The 25,255-nt window shown below is 47.2% G+C and overlaps 1 protein-coding gene across 10 annotated transcripts in view; it reads left to right on the top strand.

The window, feature by feature from the left end:
• Positions 1-9,286: 9,286 nt before the first annotated feature.
• Positions 9,287-25,255, top strand: part of NRP2 (neuropilin 2) — a 117,487-nt gene continuing 101,518 nt past the window's right edge. For 6 of the 10 annotated variants that reach the window (XM_060106145.1, XM_060106144.1, XM_060106148.1 and 3 more), the window contains exons 1-2: positions 9,288-10,229; positions 24,201-24,378. In XM_060106145.1, coding sequence (XP_059962128.1) covers positions 10,157-10,229; positions 24,201-24,378 — 251 coding nt within the window. In that variant the 5' untranslated portion in view covers positions 9,288-10,156. Of the gene's footprint in view, positions 10,230-24,200; positions 24,379-25,255 lie in introns of all 10 variants that reach the window. The other 4 variants (XM_060106141.1, XM_060106140.1, XM_060106143.1 and 1 more) reach the window with 1 other exon arrangement.

Genomic DNA, 25,255 nt, shown 5'->3' with positions numbered 1-25,255 from the left:
GAAAGAAATATATTTTACATGTGACCTAGAACACATGTGTTTATGTGTGTATGAAATATATGTATATAAATGGAAACAGGTTCCATGAAACAATAAATGCTCTTATTTCATTCTGATCTATTGCATTTTTTAAAAAGTGTTGATCACAAATTTATAAGTTGATTTCATAACCCACTGATGGATCTCAAACTGGACTTTGAAAAACACCAGTGTAACAAAACCCCTTATCTTAAAGATGAGAGATTAAGCCTGAGCTAGGTTACTTGCTTATTATAGAGTCTTGGTTAATGGAAAGACTAACCCACATTCCCTGTCTGCTGTTTATTGGTCTCTATCACATTATCTTGTTTTGTTTTCCTCTTAGAACTCACTATCACCATCTGAAATGACCCAGCTCATGTTGACTTGGGTGTTATCTATCACTCGTACTAGGAGGTAAATCTCCTGAGAACAGTCATCTTCACTGAGGTGCTCACCATTATTCCACCCATGCAGAGCTTGGCATAGAGTACCTGCTCAATAAATATTTTTTGAACCTTGAGGGCTCTAAACTGGACCCTGCTTGAGATTCACCTGAATAGTTTGATAAGGCCATTACTTTGGAATAACAACATGCCTCTGATGAGTAAGGAAACAGAATCACAGAGAAATGAAATGATTTGACATAAAACACGCATGGCATCAACAAAAAAGCAAGAACCAGAAACTAGGTCTCCTGACCCAGTTCAGAGCCCTGAGTTTCCTCTGACATATCTGTCATCTTACATTGTTAATCCAATTATTAATGTTATTAGTCTGACTTGCCCTAGAATACTCCTCACCCCCAAAGCGCAACTTTTCTATTTTCCAAGGGCTGGGGGAGCTCAGTGTTGGAGAAGATGAGGCCTGTGTATAGGGTATAGCAACATGAAAACATGCTTCCCAGTGTGTTGAAAGGTCAAAAATTACATTTCCTTTTTCTAAATTATGATCAAATCAAATGGGAAATCAAATGGGAAGTGTTTTTACATCCTAGATCCTAGCCAAATTCTAACAAAGAGACAAACTTGCTTTGTAATTTAACTTTGGGGGGCTTGTTTAAAGGGAAGCAAATTGCTTCTGGTCAGAGAGGTTTTTGTTTGGCCAAGTTTCCAGTATGACTTTTAAAACTTGTTAGAAACTAAACTCCAGGACTCCATGTCAAAGAAAAAGAGAATGAGAGAGAGAGAGAGAGAGAGAGAAAGAGAGAGAGTTGGAGAGAGCTTCTGACTTTAGGCTATAGATGAAAGCCCAAATTCTGCCAAACGACCACTTTTGAAATAACTCATATGGCAACTTACCCCAACTCACCAAACCTCCAGTGCCCACTTGAGAAAACCCAGCTTCATCTGGCATAGGGTTAAAGGGCTCCTCATGGCAAGTGCACCCCAGGCTTTTTCTGAGTAACCCCAGCAAGCCCAAAGGGTCCCCTGCCCATCCTGGGTCTTCAGTAAATCAATGAGTCTAACATCAGAGGCAAGTGATTGAGAACAAGTGCCTTTGATCCTAAAAGGAAAGTTTCCACTGGATTTTGATGAGTGACATTGGGTGTAGGGTTTGGGACAGGGTGGGAATATTCTGTCTTCTGAATCAGACTCAGAAAATAATAAATACAGGATGCCAGGCATGCCACGTTTTATCCAGTGACCCTAGACCAAGGTTTCCTCAAGTTTTTGTTGCCTATTTTAAAGTTGGGGAGGGGAAGTTTGGAGACTAAATGAAAAGTGATCATATTAATTGTGCTCTAGAAGCAATTTTCCATTTCATATTATCCCAGCATAAATGTGGCCCCTGCATTCCATTCACAATGAAAAACATCAGGGTACAGAACTCCCAAGAGGGCTGGTTTCTGCCTAATGTACCCAGGGGGAAAGCCTAGAAAACATTAAAGCGGTAGCTAGGAGTTTTAATGAAGTTAACCTGCTGAAACCAGTGGGGGGCGGGTTGCCTAAACTACACCTGAAAGCACTTTGATTATGGCATCGGCTTCAAAAGAAACGTGGTCCCTCATTTCTGAGCTCTGCTGCACTGAGAAATAGAATTGCACCTTTATATTCAGGCTAATTTCGCTGACTTGCTGAGGGCCGAAAGCATTCTTAAGCATTCTGAGGATGGAAGGGACAGGGACTGGTCCTCCATCCCCACCGGCCACGTCACAAGCCCAAATGGACAGAGGGTGCTCTGAACCCCTCAGTTTGGAACAGGTCCTAAGAATGTAAAGTCCAGCATGATAAATGCCTTCCGGTTCAGAAGAAAATAACCTCCCACTTTCTGCTAACATTGAGCCAATTCAGGTTCTACAGGTTGGCTTAAAAAAAAAAAATTCAAATAATCCCTAGCCTTTATAAATTTCCCCTCTCTTAACACATAAACTCCCCTTAGCTTTTTAATATTACAACTTCCTGTTCCATTTCCTTTTATTTTGTGATGTGTTACATTTGTTCAGTTCGGCTTTCTTTTTCATTTTTCTCTTCTGCTGGTCTCTCTCCTAAATTCCTTTCCTTTCACATCTCTTCCTCTTGGATTTTAGCTCTGCGTTTGCTCCTATTGTTTTCTTTTCTGGTCACAGCTGCCCCCTAATGGTTTGGGCTGGAGAAAAAGGAAGCTGGGGAAAAATATAAAATGTACTTTTGCTTTTAACTTGGAATGTAGTCTCGGTATCTCTGGAAAGATACCCCAAACCTGTATATCAATGGGGAGGTGAACTGGAGAGGTGAACTGTAAAACTGAGAGACAGGGTGGGAGGAAAGTTTAAGTTTTCACTGAATACATTTGGCTTGAATTTTTTTTTTTTTTTTTTTTTTTTGTGCGGTACGCGGGCCTCTCACTGTTCTGGCCTCTCCCGTTGCGGAGCACAGGCTCCGGACGTGCAGGCTCAGCAGCCATGGCTCACGGGCCCAGCCGCTCCGCGGCATGTGGGATCTTCCCACACCAGGGCACGAACCCGTGTCCCCTGCATCAGCAGGCAGACTCTCAACCACTGCGCCACCAGGGAAGCCCTTGAAATTTTTTAAATGATGTACATGTATTACTTATTCTCTTTTTTAAGTTTAGAAAATAAACAGAATCCAAGTCTGGAGATGGAAAAGGAGACAACCTCTACAAATCATTTCTTGGTCCCTGCAGAAAGCAAGCATCATTCCAATCCTCCTCCCCATCAGGGATCTCATCCGGAAACTAAGAGTTGATTGGCAGCTCAGTAAACTGCATGAGAGTAAATATGAAGTAGGAGAGTGGGAACTAATGACTATGGTGGGTGTGAATTAACCCACCCTGGAGTATCCTCAATAGCAAAAGGTCAGCTCCCTGACACTTGCCTTTCTGTCACGACTTTCACGCTCAAATTAGCAACTATTGCCATCATAATGTAACAATCACCTGAGATGTAGATGTCTAATTAAGGCACCTTAAGTCACAAGTTACAAATCTGAAAACAGCAATAACCGAAAAAACAAAAACAAAAACACCAAAAAAACCTGACAAATCAGTGGGACTTTAAGAGTGTAGCTATGCATGTGAAGGAAGGAAAAGGAATGCACACTCATGGATGCAGGATGCACGTTTCCAGGAATTTTAGTCTATGAATTTAGTGAGAGAATGGGAATCCTCAGCTCAAAATACGATTTTCCTTACTGGTAAAAAATTTCAGATCATAACCCTAAAATTTCCCATCACATCACCTATAAATGCCATGAAGTTACAAATAAGTTCTTGGCCTGTGTTTGTGATTGTCAAGAAGAATCTGTATATTTTTAGGGGCTAGGAAAGGCCTTTGTCCAAAAATCCAAAAATGTCTCCTCTGAAAACCCTGCCAAGATGCCTAACATACTTACTTTCTCTTTGGGAAAAGATACCCAATATAAATACTATGAAAATGGAATATCCAGTTAAGCTCCATCCATGCATTTACATCTTCTTGTGGGATAAAAGGTTATCAATTTCAATTACTGATCTGTCTATGAAATTAAGACTAAAACTAGCTTTAAATTCATGAATGAGGATGAAGTCCAGGAAGATCCCAAGCCAAAATACAAAACTGAAAAGGGGTGGAAGTCATTCAAACCAACCCTTTCATTCTACATGTGAGGAAACTGGTTCCAAATTGGTTATCAGATTTTTCAAGGGTGGGGGAGACCTAAGGCCCATCTGCCCTGACCTCAGGTTTCTGCTGCCCCAACCTGCTTCTCTCCACTGAGGGCTGGAGCTGAGGCCAAGAGCCTGGAGCACCGTGAAGGCGCTGATCCCTGGGGAGTGCTCTGGAAAAACTGTCCAAGAGAGCAGAGAAGGGGCACATATAATACAAGCCAGCCCTTCTCTTCCTCGCCAAACAGACACCATACATTTTCAAATGATGTCTCTGCTGATACTGGGGTTCCCTTTTGGGTGAACAAGTGAGGTAGTCTCAGAGAACAAGGGTATGAATTTCTAGGGCTTCTACGGGTAATCTCCTGCTCTGGTCTTTTGATTATCTAAACCTGAGCTGTCCAATATGTCCAATAGCCCTTAAACTCATGTAGAATCTCCTTTTTTTTTTTTTTTTGAGAAGCTAGGAAATTAAAATTTTTAAATAAAATTAAAAACAATTTAAAATTCAGTTATCAGTCACACCAGGCATATTTCAAATGTCTAATAGCCAGGCAAAGAGCACAGATACCTCCTTCATTGCAGAAAGTTGTACTGAGAATGCTGCTTTAAAGTGAAGGGTTGGGGCTTCCCTGGTGGCGCAGTGGTTGAGAGTCTGCCTGCCGATGCAGGGGACACGGGTTCGTGCCCCGGTCCGGGAAGATCCTACATGCCGCAGAGTGGCTGGACCCGTGAGCCATGGCCACTGAGCCTGTGCGTCCGGAGCCTGTGCGTCCAGAGCCTGTGCTCCGCAACGGGAGAGGCCACAGCAGTAAGAAGCCCCCGTACCGCTAAAAAAAAAAAAAAAACAAAAAACAAAAAGAGTAATAAAGTGAGGGGTTGACAGGGTCCTTTTTGAAGCACAGGTGCCTCAAATTGTTTAAAAATGAGTGTAGCAGAGGAAGAGCTGCCTCATGCTTAAACCAAACAGAGTAGAGAGAGCATTATGACTTCTTTAGTTTTCTTTGCCAAGGATTTCAGGGATGTTTGGATGAATTTTGCACGTTTCACTCGTTTTTGGGTTTTTTTCACTCACAAGTCTCCCTGCTACCTGATCTAGTGTCTGTGTCTGAGAAAGAGATGAGAGACACACAGTTTAGAGTGAAGGAGATCTCAGTACTTTATGGAAATCTGCGAGGATTCTGGAAACCCACCAAAAATAATATCACATAGAAACTATGAGGTGGTGTTGATTGTTTAAAGAGTAGGAAAAAACCCTATTGACCAGAAACCTGGACCTCAGCTTCAAACAAAAGAGAATAAAAAATGAAGACCTATTCCATTTTAACTGAAGCTTTGCCTCTGAGACAGATGCAGCTAAACATTAACTAGGGCAGTGTAGTGAATTATAGATTAAGATGCAATTATGTCTCCTATCTCCCTCTTTCGGGGTGAGAGCTTGTCAATGTCAGGGCTCAGATAAGGGGAAACACCATGTGACAGGTGGTATCTATTGTGGAAGCATGAAACTTCTGGAACTCTTAGATCTTGTGTTCCCAGGAGGCAAGCCCCCAATGTCTTACTTGCTTGCATACCTCCTGCGTAGTCATGCTTCCACGAGCGTTTAATAAGCACACGGCAATAAACACAGATGGAAAACCACACCTGAAACAAACCTCTAGTAACAACCAATGGTTGAGTGGGTGGGTGGTGAAAGGGCTGGATCCAGCTCCATAAACCCCGCCAGCTGGCACTTGGAACATGTTTTTGCAAACCTCTCGCACCCATGAGGCGAGGTTCTTGGTGTTTTCAAAAGGCTCTTTGCTGTCACTTCTAAATAAATGTTACAAGGTAAACCCGGAAACACCACCACTCTGGCACTTTAAGGGACATGTTCTTAGGGGCTTTTCGCAGATATTTGAAACATCTGCTCCCTATCTGAAAAGTTCCTGGAGAGGAAAAGTGACGAAACACTTGTCCAGGGGTCCTTCCTTCAATGGAAGGGCATATGTCAAAGGTTATGTGCAAACACAGTGTCTCAGAACAGAGGTTCTCAATTCTGGCCTGATGAGCATTTACATCAGAATCACCTGAAACATGTGTCAAAAATACAGATTCCCAAACCCAAGGCATCTGATCTGCAGGAGGATGCTGCCCAGGAGTCTGAATTTTTACCACTTTCCCTAGGTGATTCTGACGTAACCTTGGGTTGGGACTGTCGAGCTGGAAATGCCCATCTTTCCACCGGGGTGTGGCTAAGTCTGAATTTTTACCACTTTCCCTAGGTGATTCTGACGTAACCTTGGGTTGGGACTGTCGAGCTGGAAATGCCCATCTTTCCACCGGGGTGTGGCTAGGTTACAGCTTTCTCTTAGCATCTTTTACAAACCTGTTTTATGTTCCCCACATCCCTTCTTGTCAAAGGAATGGAACGTAGGATGGGATTATCTATTATTATTTCACAATGAAGGATAATGATGTAAAACGTCCTAGGTGAGTCAGTGATTCTGCCAGGAATCTCGACTTCACTAGTTAGCTGTTTTCTAGTCAGTTCAGTGTTTCTCTCAACTAGCCCATTGTTTCTGTCCATGCTACTTTAGTAGGCAGGCTTCTCTATGGGACTCACAGGCGTGAAAGATATGGACTCACAAAATAATGAAAAGGACGGTGCCTGGCTCCTCACACCTGCACCTCTGGTCGAAACCAAACCAATTGTAGCCAAACCCCTGAGATTCCAGTCTAGACAAAAACTGGGGCTGGCAGGTCTGAGCCAGTCCCATTCTGGAGAATTTCCGTAAAGATTCATTTTCCATAGGGCACAGGTGGGATTTGTGTTTAGTCCCCAGAGTTCTTGGAAGTCCTGAATTAAAGCAATTCTAAGTCCCCCTGAGTCCATGGGCTCTTGTTCAGAGTGGGCTGGGGGAGATCTGGTCTCAGTCTAAATCTTCCCTGGTCTGATCTTAAAGGGCTGTGAGCTCCTGGAAGTGAAAGCACCACCAGAAGTGCTACTGCAGGTACTGTTACCATTATTTATTGAGTGCTGCCCCCTAGAGGATTCAAAATGGTCTGGCCGCTGGGAGTCCCCAGGGCTCTGAACCGAAGACTCACCCTCTACCCAACCGCAGGAAATCAGGACTTGACTCAAGTGGACTGATTAGAACTCTTGCCACAGTCATATTGAGGACTCCCAGGAAGTAAGTTAGCTCCTTCTTAATGACTCCTCTCAAAAATTAAAATCCATGATGCTGGGAATCACGTCCAGGAAGGCAACACTGAAACTGACCCTTCTCCCTACCAGACCAAGACCCAGATAGGGACCTCCAACCCTCAGAACCTGAGAGCAGAAGTCCAGAGTTTCCTTCTTATGGTTTCCCAATGGGCTTCAGTTTACTTTTTCTTTGTCTCCCCTTCACCTGAACTCTGACTATAATGTTCTCAGAAACACAATTCTTCCATGTTCAGCACTTGCTAGATTGGTTGGTGGTGGGGAGGTGATCCTAAATGACTCTCTTTATTAAACCTGTGTCACTGTAGATAATGTTATTTGTCCTTAAGTTAGTACCTTGGCAATGATAGCCGAGATCTCCAATTAAGTTTCAAAATCCAGACTGCCTCTTTACTCCATTAAATACTGGGAAGCAGTGGTCTTTCTTTTCAACTGACATTTAAACAGGAAAAGAAGTAAACTTGGAGTTTTTAATAATACGGATGTGCTCTCAAGGCCAGGAAGGAAGGCGGGAAAGAAGGACAGGAGAGAGAGAGAGAGAAAATGAAAGGAATGAGAGGTAGTGTTTAGGCCCACCAGGGAACATGCTCACTGGAAAAACTCACCAGGTCTCGGTTAAATGCCCTTTCAAACCAGGCATCTAAGATTAACAGTGTGATATGCAGCCAGTGGATCTACACAGCGCTGTAAAATCCTTGCACGGCTTGGCTCAACTATTTGCAAATGGCTTCTGATTCAATTTTGTTTTGGTTATCTCAGTGTAAATAACAGTTAAGTGGGAGTTACAGATTTTTCAAACACTAAAAGTGATAAACAAAGCTAATGGCAAGTCCAGATAAGGAGGAAAACCACCCAGAAGAATCCACAAGCACAAGCAAAGAAATAAATGGGATAGTCAGATGCGTGTGTGTTTCTTGTCACCGAAACTTTATTTTTCTTAATCTGCAGAGTGGCAGAAAAGGTATATGCCAAGTGTTATTTAGACTGTTCCTGTTAAGAGTCTTTATGATAATGTAGTAATAGGTGCCTAGTGAAGCAAGACAGTTTGAATCCACAAAGCCATCCTTAGAAACAAAGATACAAGTGTTTTCCCAACTGTTAGCTCCAGGCTCCCTCTAAACAGGCTTCACGCCTCCATTTAAAAATAGTTGGCATAATGCTGTTTTCTTTCTCTGGGCGTTGTGTCCACATTTCCATGGGGACGTGTGAACGGAAGTAGTTACAGTAGCATTTCGAGAAACCTTCATGTACCTGGACTTTTTTTGGAGAATCCAATTTTATTACCTGAAAAATTTCTTTGAAGAATGTCTTTCCTCTTCTTCTGACAGTTACAAGTTAGGAGCGCAGGGAAAATTACATCCTCACCCAGAGAGGAGAGGAGTATGTTTGGGACACAACAAAGGATCCGAGTAGTAAACGCAGGGAGTGTTTGGGGTTTTATTCAGCCGGGGCTGACCGTGTGTGTCGCCGCCACGCACTGCTGCCTGTGCGAACGCATGGCTGAGCTGCCGCCTGCCTCCCTACTGCAAACACCGTACGCCACCCAACTCCTCTTGTAACGCCATTGCGCGTGGCATTGTGTTGGGTTCTACGTGTGTGGCACGAGAGTCGGGGAATCGGGGGAGAACAAGAATTTCCTCCATTTCCCGCGGAGTCTTCCTCGGGCGGGGGCCAGGCGGCCAAAGGCAGCGCGCCCTGGAGGTGCCCGGGGGCTCTCCTTCTCCAGGGCATTACGCACGGGCGGCCCGGCGCAGCCAGGCGCGGAGGTGCCCAGGGTGGGAGAGTGGTGGCCGGGTGGGAGCTGCCTTAACTTTGATCCGGCCGCGGCCGAGAGGAAAACCGCCGCCGCCCCGCCCGAGCCGGGTGCCGCCGCGCTCTGCTCTTCGCCGCGCGTCTCCGCGGCTGCCTCTTTAATCAGGAACACAGAAGGGGCGGGCCCTGAGCCGGCGCGTAATCGGATAGCTCTGCCGCGGCTCTGACATCCACCCGCTGCTCGGCCTGAAAAGGCAGTGGGGAGCCGGAGGGGAAGCAGAGAACGCGAGCGAGGCAGCAGCCCGCAGCCCGCCCCCAGTACATCCTCAGACGCGCAGACACTCGGCCAGGCGCTAGGCGAGGTGGAGGTGAGGGCGGGCGCGAGCGAACTCGGAGAGGGGCTCGCTCGCTCCCAGGCGATCCCAGCCGGCGCCGCCGCCGCCGCCGCCGCCGCCGCCGCACCAGCAGCCGCCGCAGCAGCAGCTTCCTTCCTCAGACTCCCCTCTTGAGGCTGGCCAAGCGGGTGTAGCCTTTGGGGGAGGCTCCCGCTAGAGGAACCCGGTGAGGGCAAGAGCTGGGTGGCCGCCTCCCGCTCAAGCCGTCGGGCGTTCTGTGCCTCCACCAGCGTGTCGGTCCCGAGTGCCGGGGGATGTGTCAGTTTACGCCTCTGAGATCACACAGCTGCCTGGGGGCCGTGTGATGCCCAAGGCAAGTCTTGGCTTTTATTTTTATTATTTTTTCCTTTTTTTTTACGCTTGGCTTACGGGAAATACTCGTGATGTTGTAGGATAAAGGAAATGATACTTTGAGGAACTGGAGAGGGCATAGATGCGTTTTGTTTTTAAGAGAGGAAACCCGTCCTCTCTTCCCGGCTTGCTCCCTCTTTGCTAATTTGAAGAGCTACCCTCCTCCTGGTGAGGTGGGGATCCAGCAAGAATAAAGGTGAAGACGGGCCGCCAGGACCTAGGAGGGAAACACTGACCAGGAGAAACCTTTGCAGAGGACACTGTAAGGAAGAACATTAGAGAGAGAAAAATACAAAGACTTGTAATTAAACAAGAACTCTACAAAAACAGCTCTGGAGAAAGCTTCTCCAAAATGGATATGTTTCCTCTCACCTGGATTTTCTTAGCTCTCTACTTTTCAGGACATGAAGTGAGAGGCCAACCAGGTAAGCCCCTGAAAGTTGTTGGGTTTTGTTTTTTCTATTCATTTCAATATGCCTTTACCTTTAAAAGCAACTGCTAATTCAGGGGGCCACACGCAATGGCAAAGAAGGAAGATCTCTCAATACTGAATAATTTAGAGAGAGATCCCAGCCGGCTCTCCCTACACCACCACCGCTGCTAAAACCCAACTTTTCTCTCCTGCTAGGAGTGTGTGAGTGTGTGTGTGTGTTTTGAAACATAGACAGAATTTGGCGGTGTTCAGATGTCACATATGGACTGAATCAAAGGTTTAAAAATACTACAAAGCTTTTGCATTACAGTTTTGGGGAATTTTTTTCCCTGTCTTGAAGCAGAACACATCTCCCTTGAGTTTCTTCAACCTAGCCAGTGAAATATAAATCATTTGCGTTCCCTCCCCTTAGCTACATTGAGCAATGTTAACTGAAGGGCTTGGGAACTATAAGAGTCTAGTTTGGGTTTTCCAGTGCTGTAGATTGTTTGCAGAATGTGTGGATGAGCCTCAGGATCATTGGGCTTAGGCTGATGGAGCAAGTTGTCTTGTGGCCGAGCTAGGGGCTTGGGGCTGGGCGCTTCTGGCAACCAAGGCGTTTGGTCATTCAGCTCTCTTTCCTGCTGTATTTTCTTGTGAAGTAAATCATGTGTTCTTTTAAAAATTATTATTAGATAACACAAACTATGTGGCCCTCAAAGGTCTCTCATTCTTGTGAAGTGGTCAGAAACTTTTGAGTGGAATTTGTTTTCAACCACTGCCAAAAAGGGTGCGTGGACAGACTGCAGAGATAAGTACTGCAAGGCCCAGAACAGTCTGGGGCCAGTATTTGTGAACTAGGGGCACACTCTCTGAGAAGGGCTGGTTCCAGGGAATCCAGTGAGGCATGTTCTTGCTTCCGCATACCTCTCTCCCGGGTGAGCCTCTCTCCCCTCTGACAACAGTGTCTGCAGTCTGACAAAACTCTTAAAAGCTGCTACAGGTGATTGAGAGTGGGGAAGCCATCCCGGGAGGAAATGGGGAAAAGAAAGGAGAAAAAGCCTTCCTGAAGTGCCCTTACCCGCAGGCACTTAGAAGTCTGCCACTGCAGCGATAGCACTAACCCCTTGCAGCCTCCCGGGCCCTCCCCCATCACAGCGGGCTAGTGGGAGCCCGCTGAGGGGAGCCCGGGACTCTGATTCTCACTCCCCAGCACTGGCACGCACCCCACTCGAAGCTTGGGTGTTTATTTGAGGGGGAGAAAGATTCGCGAATGCCCTTGTTATCCAAATCCACACGTTTGCTGCGTCTTCTCTGCCATAACTGGTCTTCAAAGCAATTGAAAATCGTATCAAAGAGATGGGTGCAGGTCCCACTTGGGGAGATTTCCTGTGGCTCCCCATTCCCTGTTGCCTTAATTCTAAGTTCCCAGCTCGAAGCGAAATTAAATTACCTCCCACAGACCTGAAAGCTGCATAAATTATATATGTTTGTGTGATTCGCTGTGTGTATATATGTGTGTGTGTGTGCGTGTGTGTGCCCGCGTGCGCGCGCGGTGAGGATGCCCACGGTACATTATGTATTCAGGCACGGACACTGATAGGCCCCGGCGCGCGAGCGCGCGCACACTGGCGCACACACCGGCGCGCGCGCGCGCGCACACACACACACACACACACACAACTTCAGGTTCTGAGGGGCGGGAGGGGTAGTAAAGACTCGGGGGCCATCTCCTACCCCAGATGTTCTGACATCTGTCCCCGAGCACTGCGCGGAGTGTGTATGTGTGTGTGCGACGTCCGCTCAAACCCACTCCCGCTCTGCCACCTGCCTTCCGCGCTCTCTGCAGAGCCCCCTCCCACCCCAGCCCCGGGCCGCGCTGCGTCACTTCTAGAGAAGCCCAGAGGCGCGGAGCGCAGGGCTCGTCGCCCTCTGTGAGGCCTCAGGCAGCCTCGGACCCAGGGTGGGACCTCCTGATGGGACGCGGAGCTGGGACCCGCCCGGGGTGGGTATTCTCCCTCACCCGAAAAGGCGATCACAAGCCGCGGGCCGTTCCGGCTTTTCGTCGGAGCAGCGGACTGGCACCGGGGGAGCCGGCAGCGGGTGGCAAAGGGCGAGGCCCAGCTAGACCTCTGACTCACCCGGTGCGCGCCGGCCGGGAGGGGTCCGTGCCGGGGAGCAAGTGAGGAAATAACCTCGTGGCCACGGCGGGCAGCCTCTTGCACTGGCGGGCGGCTGGGAGGCGCAGCCCAGTGGGCGTCGCGCACCAGGCTCCCCCTGTCCTTGCCACGCCGGCCGCCTTGCCAGATCGCAGCGCCGCCGCCCGCCTGTCTCCCTCCTGCCCCGGCTTAGGGGCTCGGGGACTCGGGGCCGCTCGGAGGGCCCTGCCCGGAGCGCCCCCTCCTGCCTCGCGCACTCCACTTTGCGCTGCATTACCCCTGCTGCCCCCAGAGAGTCGGCTTTGAGGGGCTGGGGGCCCGAGCGCTGGACGAGCTGGGTGGCGGGAAGACTGGGTGGGATTCGGAGCGGAGGTTGGAGGCGCAAAGGAGGCAGCTTGAGCCGCGGGAATGCGAGCAACTTGCGCGGCCTCCAGTAGCGCTGCGCGCCGGGCGCCCGCGGGTGCGCGCGAACAGGTGAAGAGCACGCGGCGCGCGGGCATTCCACGTGGTGGGGACGTGGTGGCCCCCCAGCCTCCCCCCTACCCCGCGCTGGCTCTAACGCCGCATCGATTTGTTTGGGCTACGCAGCAGAAACAGAGCCGAGCGATCCATAAACATTCTATTAGGCAAAAATATTCCCAGCGAAAGCAAAACCGAAGCTCAAGCCTGGGCTAAGTGGGCCGCCTCCAGCTCCTGCAGCCTTGTCCCCTCCCCCTCCTGACTAAGGACACCTCCAGGGAGAAGCTTGCGGCATTTCCTCAACGCTGCCCATTGCCAGAAAGTTAAGTCGCCGCTGCGGTTCTCCGCCTGGGAGAAACCTCTGCAGTCGCCGGCGAGTTCCGCCTCCCCTCCCCCGCCATCTCGCTCTTTGCTTTTCCGCTAGGGAAAAAGAAATATTCACGGCCAGTGCTTCATTTTCCCTGATTGATTTCTCTTTAATATCAACAGAAGTTAATGGAGGCGGGGCGAGCTACGATTAAACGGCTGACCCCAGCCTTCGCCTGGGGCTAGAGCACCTCCGTTTTTCCCACCAGGTCCCCGGCGCCCGGCGGCTGGGTGGGAGGCATCTACAAAGCTAATGTCCAGTGGCTGGCGGGGGTGTTGGGGTGGAATGAACCGCTCGCCCCTCCGGGAACCTCTGCGGTATCGGGGTGGGAATCAGCTTTCCGGGCCAAGCTTAGGGGATCTGGCTCAACCGTGTCACCGCTTCTGCGGCTCCGGTTGAATTTCTCTGGAATGGGAGGAGATCGGCGCTCTGGTTTACTGGCGTGTGCTCACCACTCGCCTCCCTCCCACCACCTCCCTTCCTTTCGGTTTCAGACGGAGAGGAGAGCCCCCTGGCGCTAGCCATTCCCGGTCAGCGCCTGGCCGCGAAACTCCCCTTTGCTGGACTTAATCTCGTGGTCAGCGGGGGACGGGGTTTTGCTCAGGAAATCATCAGGCCCTGACAATGGGTTTCTTCAGATAGTGGCACTCCCAGCCCTAACGTTTCCGCACCTCCGGGACACACTGCTTGGGGCCAAAAGAGCCCGGACCCTGTAACCCAAAACCGCCCCTCCCCTACCCCACCCTCCCGCCCGCCCCTTGCCTGGAGAGCTTTGATCCGTGCTTGAGTTTTAACACCATTGCCACGGACACTGGCAAACGCAGTCAATTCAACCTTCCGTCTGGACTGGATGATCAGATAAGAGGTGTAAATTAGCTGTGGGAGACAGGTCTGGTTCAAACAAATCCTGAAAGAGAAGCAACGGCAGTCGAGGCTCTGGATAAGAGTTTGAAGAGGGTTTCCTTTTTAGCCTGTCTCCCCGAATTGCGGGATGGCTGTGGGCAGGCATAAAAATTTGCAAGCAGATCTATAAACTCCTGGATTCGGCACAGACGGCCTGCTCTAGGCTCTGGGGACTGGTCCCGTGCCCGCATTCAGTGGGTACCCAGTCAACTTTATCCCATAAGCAGCCACTGGAGGTAGTGAAGCTAGTGCCAGTTGCCAACAGAGCACACAGTGCAAAACAGTGGAAAGAGAAGAGCTCCCCATGAGGGCTCCAGGGCAAGCTGCTTCTTGTCCAAGTTGTGCCTGGTAGAATTGTGTATGCCCAGGCAGCACCACAGGTCTGGACTTTTCATGTCATGCCGTGGAGCCCTCAGATTAAGCCACAGAGCACCCAACTGGCAAAATGAAATGTTGGAAGGCTGCAGTGACTAGAACCCCAGGCTATCCAGACAGGACTCCTGCTGTCTACCAAATGGCTGTCATCTCCTGCTGTTGAATGTATAGTTCATATTCTGCACCCAAAAGGTCAGTTCCTATCTTCACAGTGTAGTGGAGTCTAGGAGTCCAAATGCCAATTCATATGCAATGAGGCATGAAAGCAAATAACATTTGGAGAGAGGTCCCCGGGGATCAGTGGGGAGAGACACCATAGACCGGATGGTTCTGAGGACCCTGTCTGGTGTTTTTCATTTGACTCAACTGCTCATTAAAGCAGTCAAGAGAAGGGGCTGACTTTGGGTGACCCAAGTGTGAGACAGTTCTGAGTTGACAGAATTCAGAACCAGGTTCATTGGTAAAGAGTTTTCAGAACATATTCCCCCAAAGTCCAGTTTGGGAAGACTTTAGGAAATAGAGATGAGACTTTCCTTTTTTAAAAGATGGAGCAGAAGCATGATATCTTTTTAATTTCTTGCACTGATGAGAAAAGACTTGAAAAGTGACATCTGGGCGGTAGTTTGTAGTATCATTAACATATTTGAGGTATTTTATCACCTGACCATCACTTGCCACTGGATAAGCTTTGAGGCACCCTCTTTGAGTGTCAGATTTGTGTTTGTTCCCTGGAAGTTAGTCTTTGTATGGTTCCTTCCACGTAAGTCATTCACTTTTTTTTTTTTTAATTAACCCATTCCTGGTATTGCGGAAGTTTGTCCTAGAGAGCCTACAGCCTTTTTCAAAGCTTTATCTGCTTCGATGAGAAATGGCTGAAGGCTTAATGGTCTCATTACCTAACAGGATTCAGTGGGGTTAGATTCCAGGACACAGTGGCCTTGTAGCCTGGCTGGCCCTCCAGGAGAAAGCATCTTCTAAAGGTTTAGGAAGCTGTCAAGTTTAGATAAGGCTGAGCTCCGATCCTAGGGGACCTTGGTTGTATTAATAAGGAGAAATTAATTTTTAACCACTGGGAACATTGCCAAATTATGTGACCTTTGGCAGACCAGCTGTGCGATAAAAATAAATCCCCCATCTCTGAAAATGCTGCTTCTCTCCAGGAGAACAATACCAAGGTGGCATTTAGGATGGGGAAGAATAGGGTTGAGGAGACAGGAGAGAAATGGCAGCTGTGGAGAAAAAAACCCTCTGATGTTGTGACACATAGTTTCAGACTTGAGCCATCCAGTCACACCCCTACCACACCCTCCCCCAGACACACACCCTGGTTTCCAGGACGCAGGAAAGAGGCCCAGGATGACAAGGACCTGAGGTGCCAGGAGTGGAAACTGTGTTAAGTGCCTCCAGCTCACTCACACTCCAGCCTCAAACACATCTCTCATTGTTCACACACAGATTCCTGGCAAGGGGGAGAAAAAGGAGTTTTCAAACAGGCAAAACGTTTTTCTTGCCCTAAATGCCACTAAATAAGTTTGTCATTGAAATGTTTAGGGGAGACCTTCATCGGACTTCCCAGCTTCTGAAGCATTGGAGCCAGACCACCTGGATTAAAATCCAGCTCAGCCGCTTGACAGCTTGGTGATCCAGAATCCTTAATCTCTCTGTACTTCAGTGTCTTCATCTGTAAAATGTATTTGATAATAATAGCTGATTTCTAGGGCTGTTGGGCTATGTCAGATTACATAGAGTACTGTTTAGTACATATTAAGCTGTCTATTCGGAAGTCAGTTCATCTTCAAAACAGCTTCGGTGGGGTTAACAGTATCTGGTGATCATAGAAAGATAGAAAGCACACTAACACCCATGTGGTAAGTTGATGTTACTTTTATGAGTTTTTTTAAAAGTAAGTAGATAATTACGCATTCTCAGCTCTTACCCCACTAAACCTTTGTCTGGTTTTATAAGCGTCAGATGATCTCTCGGCACACTGTTCTTCAGAGACGCATGTTCTCTGCTGGATTCTCATCTTAGATTTATGTCTGTTCTTTGCATTTTTTTTTTCTCACCTGGGTTTTCTACTTTCAGTGTTCTCGCCTCTACTGATTTTTTTTAAAATCTCTCTCTTTTCCTTCCCTCCTCTTCCATCCTTCATCCCTGAAAGTGTGCTCAGCAGGGAGTGCTGCGTGGAAGGGGCTCCCTGAACGTGTAATAACTTCTACTCTGGCATTAAGGCCCCTCAGCAGCTGAACTCAAAAAAGTCATCATAAAGACAAAATAGCTTTTACCCAGCAAGATTCTTAATAATCCCATTTCCCTCTGGATCCTCATAAAGGAGTCATGATCTAATCCAGAAAGAAAAGGGAGGAGGCTGGGAATAACAAAAAGAAGGTGTGCAGTGGGTAGGGCTGCTGGCCAGCTGAATGCACACAGCCAGTGATACCCTGCTCACCGCCTCTCAAGATCCTGTGATAGCCAGGGATCCAGGTTCTGGCCGGTCTTTCAGCCAAGAAGATAAAGGGAATTGCAAATTACTGGACCAAGCGGTGATACTAATTGTTTTGATAAGGGGAAAAATAAAACAGATGTGCCTAAAAGGCATATTGGGGGCCAGGGGAAGGGAGCCGGGGAGGGATGGGTAGAGAACTAAACTGAAACCCAGCAAGAGTCTAGTGATGGAGCAGTAGTTTGAATCTTCTTGGCGCTACTGAAAACAAATATCTAGAGCTTGCCTTTGGGAGGGTAGGGGGATGGAGTGAGGGGGCAAGAAAACCCTCAGATAAATTAATTTTACCATTATTAGAATTAAAATGTAATATCTTTTGAACTTCATCATTATGATCTGAGGTTATTGTGTCCTATGAGATATAGTTCACACTAGCTCTACCTTGATCTATGACTAGGTATTATTATCCCAGACAAGTCCTCTAAACTCACGGTTCACCAATTAAAAAACATTTGCATTTAATAGGAGCTGTGGGTCGGGAAGGAAGAGTAGTAGCTGGATAAGCAGAACAATTTGTGACAAGGCTTTCTTAGAATTTGTGATACCTACGGATACTTTTGGTGTTATGCCAGTCAGTTATTAATTCATTAATTCATCAAGCCTCACTGAGTCTGACTTTTGGGGAAGACTCTGGATTTGATGCTCTATGGTTTGCCAAAGATGAACAGGTGGTCCAGCAGCATGGATAAGGCTCTCTCACACCTTAGAAGATGCTAAAGAGCTTCAACCTCAGAGGTTGGGAAAGGTCACTCGTGCTGTGGGGAAATCAGGGAGGGCAGAGCTGCCATGTGAGCCTGGATTGAGAGGATGGATGATTTAGAGCTGGGAAAGGCATACCAGGGGAAGGGGAAATGGGAGCAGAGAAGGGAGCACTTCTTGTTTGGGGAACACTCAGAAACTGCAGTTTAGACGGTGTGGAGGCAAATAATTGCAAATCAGGTTGGATATGGTAGCTTGTGCCAAATGCAAGGCCCAAATTGCTGGGCCAGGGGGCTTGGATTTCATTTACTAACCAATGGGGAGCCATGAAAATTTCAACAGAAGCCTTTAGTTAATCAAAATAAATGAACAAAATTATATTACCTTTTGGAGAGGCCCTAAAATTATTCTTCTTCTATTTCCTTCCCCAAATGTCTGTTGAAAGGGTCAGGAATTGTAATCCCAGATCTCTCATGAATGGCATCAAAATTGCATTTGCAATGAGGGCTGGGAAAGAGTGGACATAAATATAAACTAATGATATTATATTGGCTGCCCTATTGGAATTGTGTTTGTTTATGATATAAGATGACAAATAACGAGGTTACCACAGGTGGCGTGATTTGAGGTCAGGGAAGGTAATCGCCTCAAACTACATTTTAACGATTAAATGAAGGTTCATTTTTAGCATCCAGACTGAGGGGAAGAGACTTCCCAAAGGTCCTGTTTCCAGACCCAACTTCCAGTTCTCTCCTTGGTGAATTCATCGGAGGTGTTTCAGAAGAGGAAGTTTGCCTCATTCCTCACTTCTTTTTCCATGCTTATCTGCTGGCTTCCTGTCCCGCTCTCTGATTCCCTCCGTCCTGCCCTCCTAGACGCTTCTTTTATTCAGATTTTGAACTTTATCATTGCAGAAGTTCACAGGGATTTGCATTTGCTGCGCCTTCAGGAGTGTATCACTCACTGCCACCCAGCCCCATAAATTGAATAGATTGCATCCCTTCCCAGTTGCCTTAGGAAGTGGTCAAACAGCCACATTCCTGGGCTGATGGATTGGCTCATTTCTTCCCAGCTTAAGCCAAGATACAGATTTTATGAGACTGTCTTGTGACAGGCTGAAGTCGCTTTGAATAAAACAAAATCCAGCCTCAGCCCACAGAAATCACTCTTTAAAAGCAGCTTATCCAAGGTTAGTGAGCAAAATTTGGTTCAAACCCTGAGCACAGGACTTAGATGATTTGAGTGAGAGATTGAAAGAAACTCTTTTTTTGGTCTTTCTTTTCATGCATCACTGTTGTTGAGATGCTCACACACAGAACTGTGTATCCCTAATATTTATAAATATACAGCCACAGACTCAGTTAAGAAAAGAAACTGCACGTCAGTAGAGCTAATGTGATTGAAAGAGACATTTGAACTCTCCATAATGCAGGACAGATACTTTCATCTGAAGAATCCTGGAGTTTTGTTTCAGGTTTACTAAGCAGATGAAACAGAAATGAACACCTTGCATAAATATCTTATTGTCTAGGAGGGTAGAGAATCTTTTAAATTGGGGGTTCATCTATGGGTTACAGGATTTTTACCCCCTCCTCATTATACAGGCTTTGAATTTTAGAACTGCAACTGACCTTTAGAACGACTCCCCTCATTTTATAGATGAGAAAACAAAGGCTCCGAGTTGTTTACTAACTTACCCAAGGTCACACAGCTTGTCAGTGGGGAGACCATACTTGAATACAAGGCTTCTTACTAGTTAAGTGGCAAGACTTCTCTCTTCTGAAATCATAGAAAGAGCTTCTTCTTTTCCTTGCTACCAATAATTAAATAAAAACAATGCTGTGGAAATAGGAACAGGATGGGATTGTGCTGTGGACAAAGGAGAAATTATAAAGTAAATAAAGCATATTATTTTGCGGGGAAATGAGACTGCTTTTCTCCACCAAGTGCCTTCAGGTATATATGTGAAACTGATGTCTTGTAATCCTTCTACTCTTCCTCTTTTCTATGGCATTTTAAAGTAACAAGGGAACTGAGATTTAGTGGGTTTCAAACCCAGTTCCAGGAAGTCCTGATGTTCTTACAGAGAAGCCCCATCAGAGAGGAGGGGAGGGACTTCATGGCGGGGATACTGCACTGATTCTGGTCACCCTCCGTCCCCACACCCAAGAAGAGCTCCACTTTTAGCTGCTTTGCACATTGGAGTTCTGGATAGAGCTCTGATCAAGGAAAACACAAACACTTCTAAAAATAACTTTGAAAACTGCACACTGAATTCAATCCTCTCATTGAATTACAGTTTAGGAAGCTGAGACACAGGAAGGTCACAGGGAGTTGAGAGTCCATGTGCTGCATCCCCTCTTCTTGCTAATGTCAACCCCCCTCCCCTCCTAGTAATCTGGTCCCCTTACCCCAGATCCACCTTTGACATCACCTGACTCTCCAATCCCATACCCAGCCAGCCTAAATTTCCCGTTTTTGCCAAGGACTTTTACTTTCAGTTCAGCTAAACTGAGTGATCTGGTTCTTCTACTGTGGGATAGCCCACAGCCTGTTGCCTGGTGTCACCTGGTGTCTCTGGCCATCGTGAAGTAAGCCATTGTAATCTGATTATTTTCGAGTCCTGGCCATCCAGTGTTTCTTTAAAACAAATCCAGCTGAATTTCCTTAGGAGGCAGACCAGATTTTTAAAGAAGATCTGTTATTCCTTCTTTTTTTTTTTTTTTTTTTTTTGCGGTATGTGGGCCTCTCACTGTTGTGGCCTCTCCCGTTGCGGAGCACAGGCTCCGGATGCGCAGGCTCAGCGGCCATGGCTCACGGGCCCAGCCGCTCCGCGGCATGTGGGATCCTCCCGGACTGGGGCACGAACCCGTGTCCCCTGCATCGGCAGGCGGACTCTCAACCACTGCGCCACCAGGGAAGCCCTGTTATTCCTTCTTAATAAGTACTTCCTAAATATCATATATTACGAAGGAACCAGTGCTTCGTCTTAAATTGGGTTCTATAGGAGGGTGAGTTCCTTCTGAAACTGGCCTTAGAATTGTAAGTGGATGGATCCAGAATCCCTTTACCTGATCCCGGGCCAGGTTACCCCTAGGCAGCATCAGATGGTGCTTAGCTCACCAGCAAACAAGGGCATGTGAGAAAAACAAACAAAAAAAGAGACAGAAAGATATGAAGGTCAGAAATAATCTGACCTTTTATATGTCAAATTAAAACACCTAAGTAGTCATTATGGGGAAAAATCAGACCTTCGTGACTTTAGAACTTAGCATTCCCTTGATTTCAAATTATGTCTAGAGGTGTCACTTGAATCCTTTCATCCGTGGGCCTCTTTATCTGACCTGACCTGGCCCATCCCTTAGGTTTCCTTCCCAGATGTAGGAGAAAACCCGCTCTGAACCGTCCAGGCCTGGGTTTGCCTACTTCTCTTTGGGAAGTGAATTTGCACCAGGTGAAAGATTTTCACAAAATAGAGAAAGAAGTCAGTTGCTTGTCAACTTGCCAAACAGGCTCAGTAGCTAAAAGTTCAACAGGGTCAGCTTCCCTTCTGTATGTGGAGATTGGCCTAAAGGCGTTTGCCCTTGAGTTCAGCCCCTTTTGGCTGCGCTGGACTCCTCTGAAACACTTAGGCTGTTCCTTTTGGAACGGGACAGAGACCTCCCAAGCCCTGGATGGTGTAGCTCTTCAGAAGAAAGTCTAGCTCATTTCTACTGGGGGCATGTTTGTATTTCAGAAATGGAAGGGTCCCCAAACCTGGAAATGAAAGATCAGTTATTAAGAGGAAGTGTAGATGGATTAAGTGTGTTTTCCTTACAATTTTTACTGATGATAGATTTCAAGAATTCAGTTCTCTCCAAGAAAAATAGAGACAGAAATTCTAGTATTTATCTTGGTGGATATATGTCTGTGCAAATGATGTGTGATATTTTATGAGAGGGTGTGAAAGTGTGTACAGGACTAAAGTGTGAATTTCTAATATGTATATGTACCGGATATATGCTCGATATCTACGTTTGTGTGTGTTTCTGAGTGTGAGTGCCATCCAAACAAGAGTGTGAGTTTATAAATGTTTGGATATTGAAAAGATTAACTACACGCAAGCAAAGCAGATGTTTTAACGAGTTCTTAAATATTTTAATAAGTGCCTTGATTTTCTTCAGATAAAGAAAGAACAGGGAAAAAGAAAGGGGTTACTCCTTTTTCCTTTGGCTAAGTGAGTTTTAACAGCCGAAAATGCAGACTATCTGCTATGAGATATATATAGTTTATTTTTTTTTAAGTGGGGAAATGATTACTCCTGGTGTGGGTGAGAAATGAAACCTTCCTATGAGGAGGTTTCCTGTCTTTATTGCTGATTATGTGTGCCTGGTCTAATGACTAAAAGCTTAAACTGGGGGTGGGGGGGCAGGGAACTGAGAGAGAGAAGTTCTTTCAAGAGTAGTTGGAGAGAAGCAGGGAAGGGATAAAGAAGGAGGGAAGGAGTTTGGATGACTTGGTTAAAAAACAGGAGATCGGCTCAGATTCCATCTGATGAGTTCCAAGGCGAAAAATGTGGTTTGGGGTGAGTTGGTGGCAAGGCTGCAGTTTTCAGCAAAACAGCTGGCAGAGGAGCTGTACCCAGCAGAAAGTTTCCTCTCCCGTTAGCTTGGTCCGAGCAGCTGGTGATCTAAATCCCCACACCTCCACCTTTTCAGGGGGCCACCACTCTCAGCCCTATTTCGCGCCCGTGAACCAGGACCAACGGGCCACAGTTTGACTTGCTGGAAGTCGTTGGGTGCCCAGCATGGCGGAGTGGTGTGGACACCTGGAAAGACTGCGGGACTAGCCGCAGAGGAACGGGCGGCACCCGGCTTAACTGCTGGCCTCGTCTCTGTCTGAGCGGGAAGGCTGGGCCCATTGTCCTCCTGGACTGGGGAGGGTGCGGGGTCATTAGTTAGAGGATGATGTGGTCTCTGCAAACCAGAGGAAATGGCCTGCTTTTGTTTTCCACCCAGTAGGAAATGGAACCTGAATCCATTAGATTCTGGGCAGCTCAACGGGGCACAGTTTGAGCTCTTAGAGGCGTGATGCCTAAAAGGCTACTTGTGTGGATTTGTGTGTCCCAACCACCACTGCGCAGGTGCCCATCTTTTATGCATTTAAAGCCTGTCAGGCTGGTAATCTAAAGCAGAGGTCTGGACGACAGTAATGCCAACAGACACGGGGAATAGGAGAGTGCACCTGTAGAGTTAAAAAATGCATGACCCTTTCCCTCAAAGAGTGAGCACAGGAGAAAGCCCCGTCCTGTAGGGTAGCTGCTGAGCCAGAATGCATAATTCACGGACCCCGTGCTGCTCCATGCAGATGGCGATATTAAATCGTGATTGATGCTAAGAGAGGCACACATCTTAGGAAGTTCTCCTAGAGGCTTCTGAATATTTCCAGGTCTCTTGTGCCTTCCCATCTTCTGTTCTACCGTGGTATTGAGCCAGACCCCTCCATTTCCCAGGAACCCCTCCTGGGGACGACAGAGCTTCACTCCCAAATATGAGATGCTTCAAATGTCATCACCCACCTCTGCTGCCTTTGAAGATCGCCCCCTTCCCTCCTGGCCCACATGAAGCTGTTTACCTCCAGCTGGGCACTGCCGAGGGCGAGGGGAGCAGCTACTCCCCTGCAGCCTCCTTTCCAAGGCTGGTCACCACTGGACAAAGCAGCAGCACACTCTGGTGGTGGTGACCAGGCAGGAGGGACAGCGGCAAAAAGCTTGGAGAAAACACAGGCGTCCACTCAGCACAAAGCACTTTTGTCACAACTCTGAGGTCAGAGCCAGCGGATTCTCTAATGCAGATTTTTCCACTCAGTGTATAATGAAATAATAAATCAAATTTGTGGTGTATTTGGAATTAAGTGTTTGGGGGGGTTTTGCTTTTTCTTTCTTAAAAAAAAAATAGCTGAAATCACCCTCCAGGGTCTGTTCTGGCCCAAAACTGAAAATGCTTCCTCCGCATCCCATGTAATTGTTACCAGGCTCACTTGTGGGTCAGCACCACAAAGCACTATTGTCAGTTCCCGGAGTCTTTACTTCTGGCTGCCTGGGCTGGGCTGGGGGACACCAAATAACATGAAGGATTTACGAGATAAAGATAGAGATGCGAGGTCTGAACGAGGAGGAGAAGAAGATGGGCCAAGCAGCGGAGACAGGAGCAGGCAGGGAGGCACGTTAAGTTTTCAGCTTTGTTGGTTTTTTAAAACCTCAGACCATGTAATTGGGAATATTTATGAGCATTTTCTGGAATATTTTCGTTTGGCGAGTGTGTGTGTGTGTGCACGTGTGTGGTTGGATGAGGAGGGGGGAGGATGAGCTGAAATAATCTCTTCCACTGAATGAGTAAGCAGGTTAGTCTTCTGGACTGCCATAAAAGGTCTGTAAAACTGTTTTAATCAGCCACTGGTAGAGAGAAACAAGGAAAGAAAAAAAAAAAAACAGACTGTAACATATTTGAAGTTCTTTGCTTCGTGTGTCTTCTCTTCCAGACCAACCCTGTGGAGGTCGTTTGAATTCCAAAGATGCTGGCTATATCACCTCCCCGGGGTACCCCCAGGATTATCCATCCCACCAGAACTGTGAGTGGATTGTTTATGCCCCCGAACCCAACCAGAAGATTGTCCTCAACTTCAACCCTCACTTCGAAATCGAGAAGCACGACTGCAAGTAAGCACCATCCTGTGCCATGTACATCCACGAGACACCCCCACCCACCCACCTGTGCCATGTACATCCACGAGACACCCCCCCCACCCGCTCCCCAGGCTTCTGCCATACCTGCCGCCTCGTGGCAGCTCCCCTGGCCCTAGGACCTGCTGAACAGTGGTGGATCCTGGCCCCAGAGGGAAACCTCAAGAGATTTATTTCTTTCAGTGGAAATAAAAACCTAGTTGATCCCATAGTATGGAGGAAAGCGCCTTCCTGAGTGAAGAGTGTAAAGAATACACCCTAACTTCAAAGGCTGGCAGTGGAGGAGAATTCCACGTAGGGGCAGGGGGGGAGTACACAACACCAGCTCTTGACTTTAAGATTGACTTTCCCCTTGGAGATCTCCCCATTTCCACTGCCTCTCCCACATGTAGGAACCTCAGCAGCTTCCTTAAATAAAACAGTAGCCAGATCCCCAAGTGGAGACTTCCTGTGTATCCAGCCGTGGAGGATCAGGCTGTTATTTTATGAAGCAGAAGCAGGTTTCCTTATAGAGAGAGAGCTAAAAATCTGAGTCTGTACTGGTAGGTCTGAGATTCGCATTGATTCTTGGTATCTGTGCTGTACAGGTTAGAGTCTCAAAGCAGGTGCTATGGATGTATTTAACACTCTTCTCATTGCTTTGTAAATATCAATCCATTCAGTTCTCACAATGGCCCTGGGAAGTTGGTGCCATTATGACCTCCATTTTACAGATGAGAAAACCAAAGCCCAGAGAAGTTAAGTCACCCGAGGTGACTCAGCTGGGCTCACAACATTGGTCCTGCCATCTTGGAAATGTGTGGCTTAGGAGAGACCAAGCAGACATTTAGACATCTGTGAGTGCTTTAGAAAT

The sequence above is a fragment of the Mesoplodon densirostris genome, chromosome 8 (genome assembly GCF_025265405.1).
Source record: "Mesoplodon densirostris isolate mMesDen1 chromosome 8, mMesDen1 primary haplotype, whole genome shotgun sequence".
NCBI lineage: Eukaryota > Metazoa > Chordata > Mammalia > Artiodactyla > Ziphiidae > Mesoplodon > Mesoplodon densirostris.
This window is presented reverse-complemented; position numbering and strand designations above follow the sequence as displayed.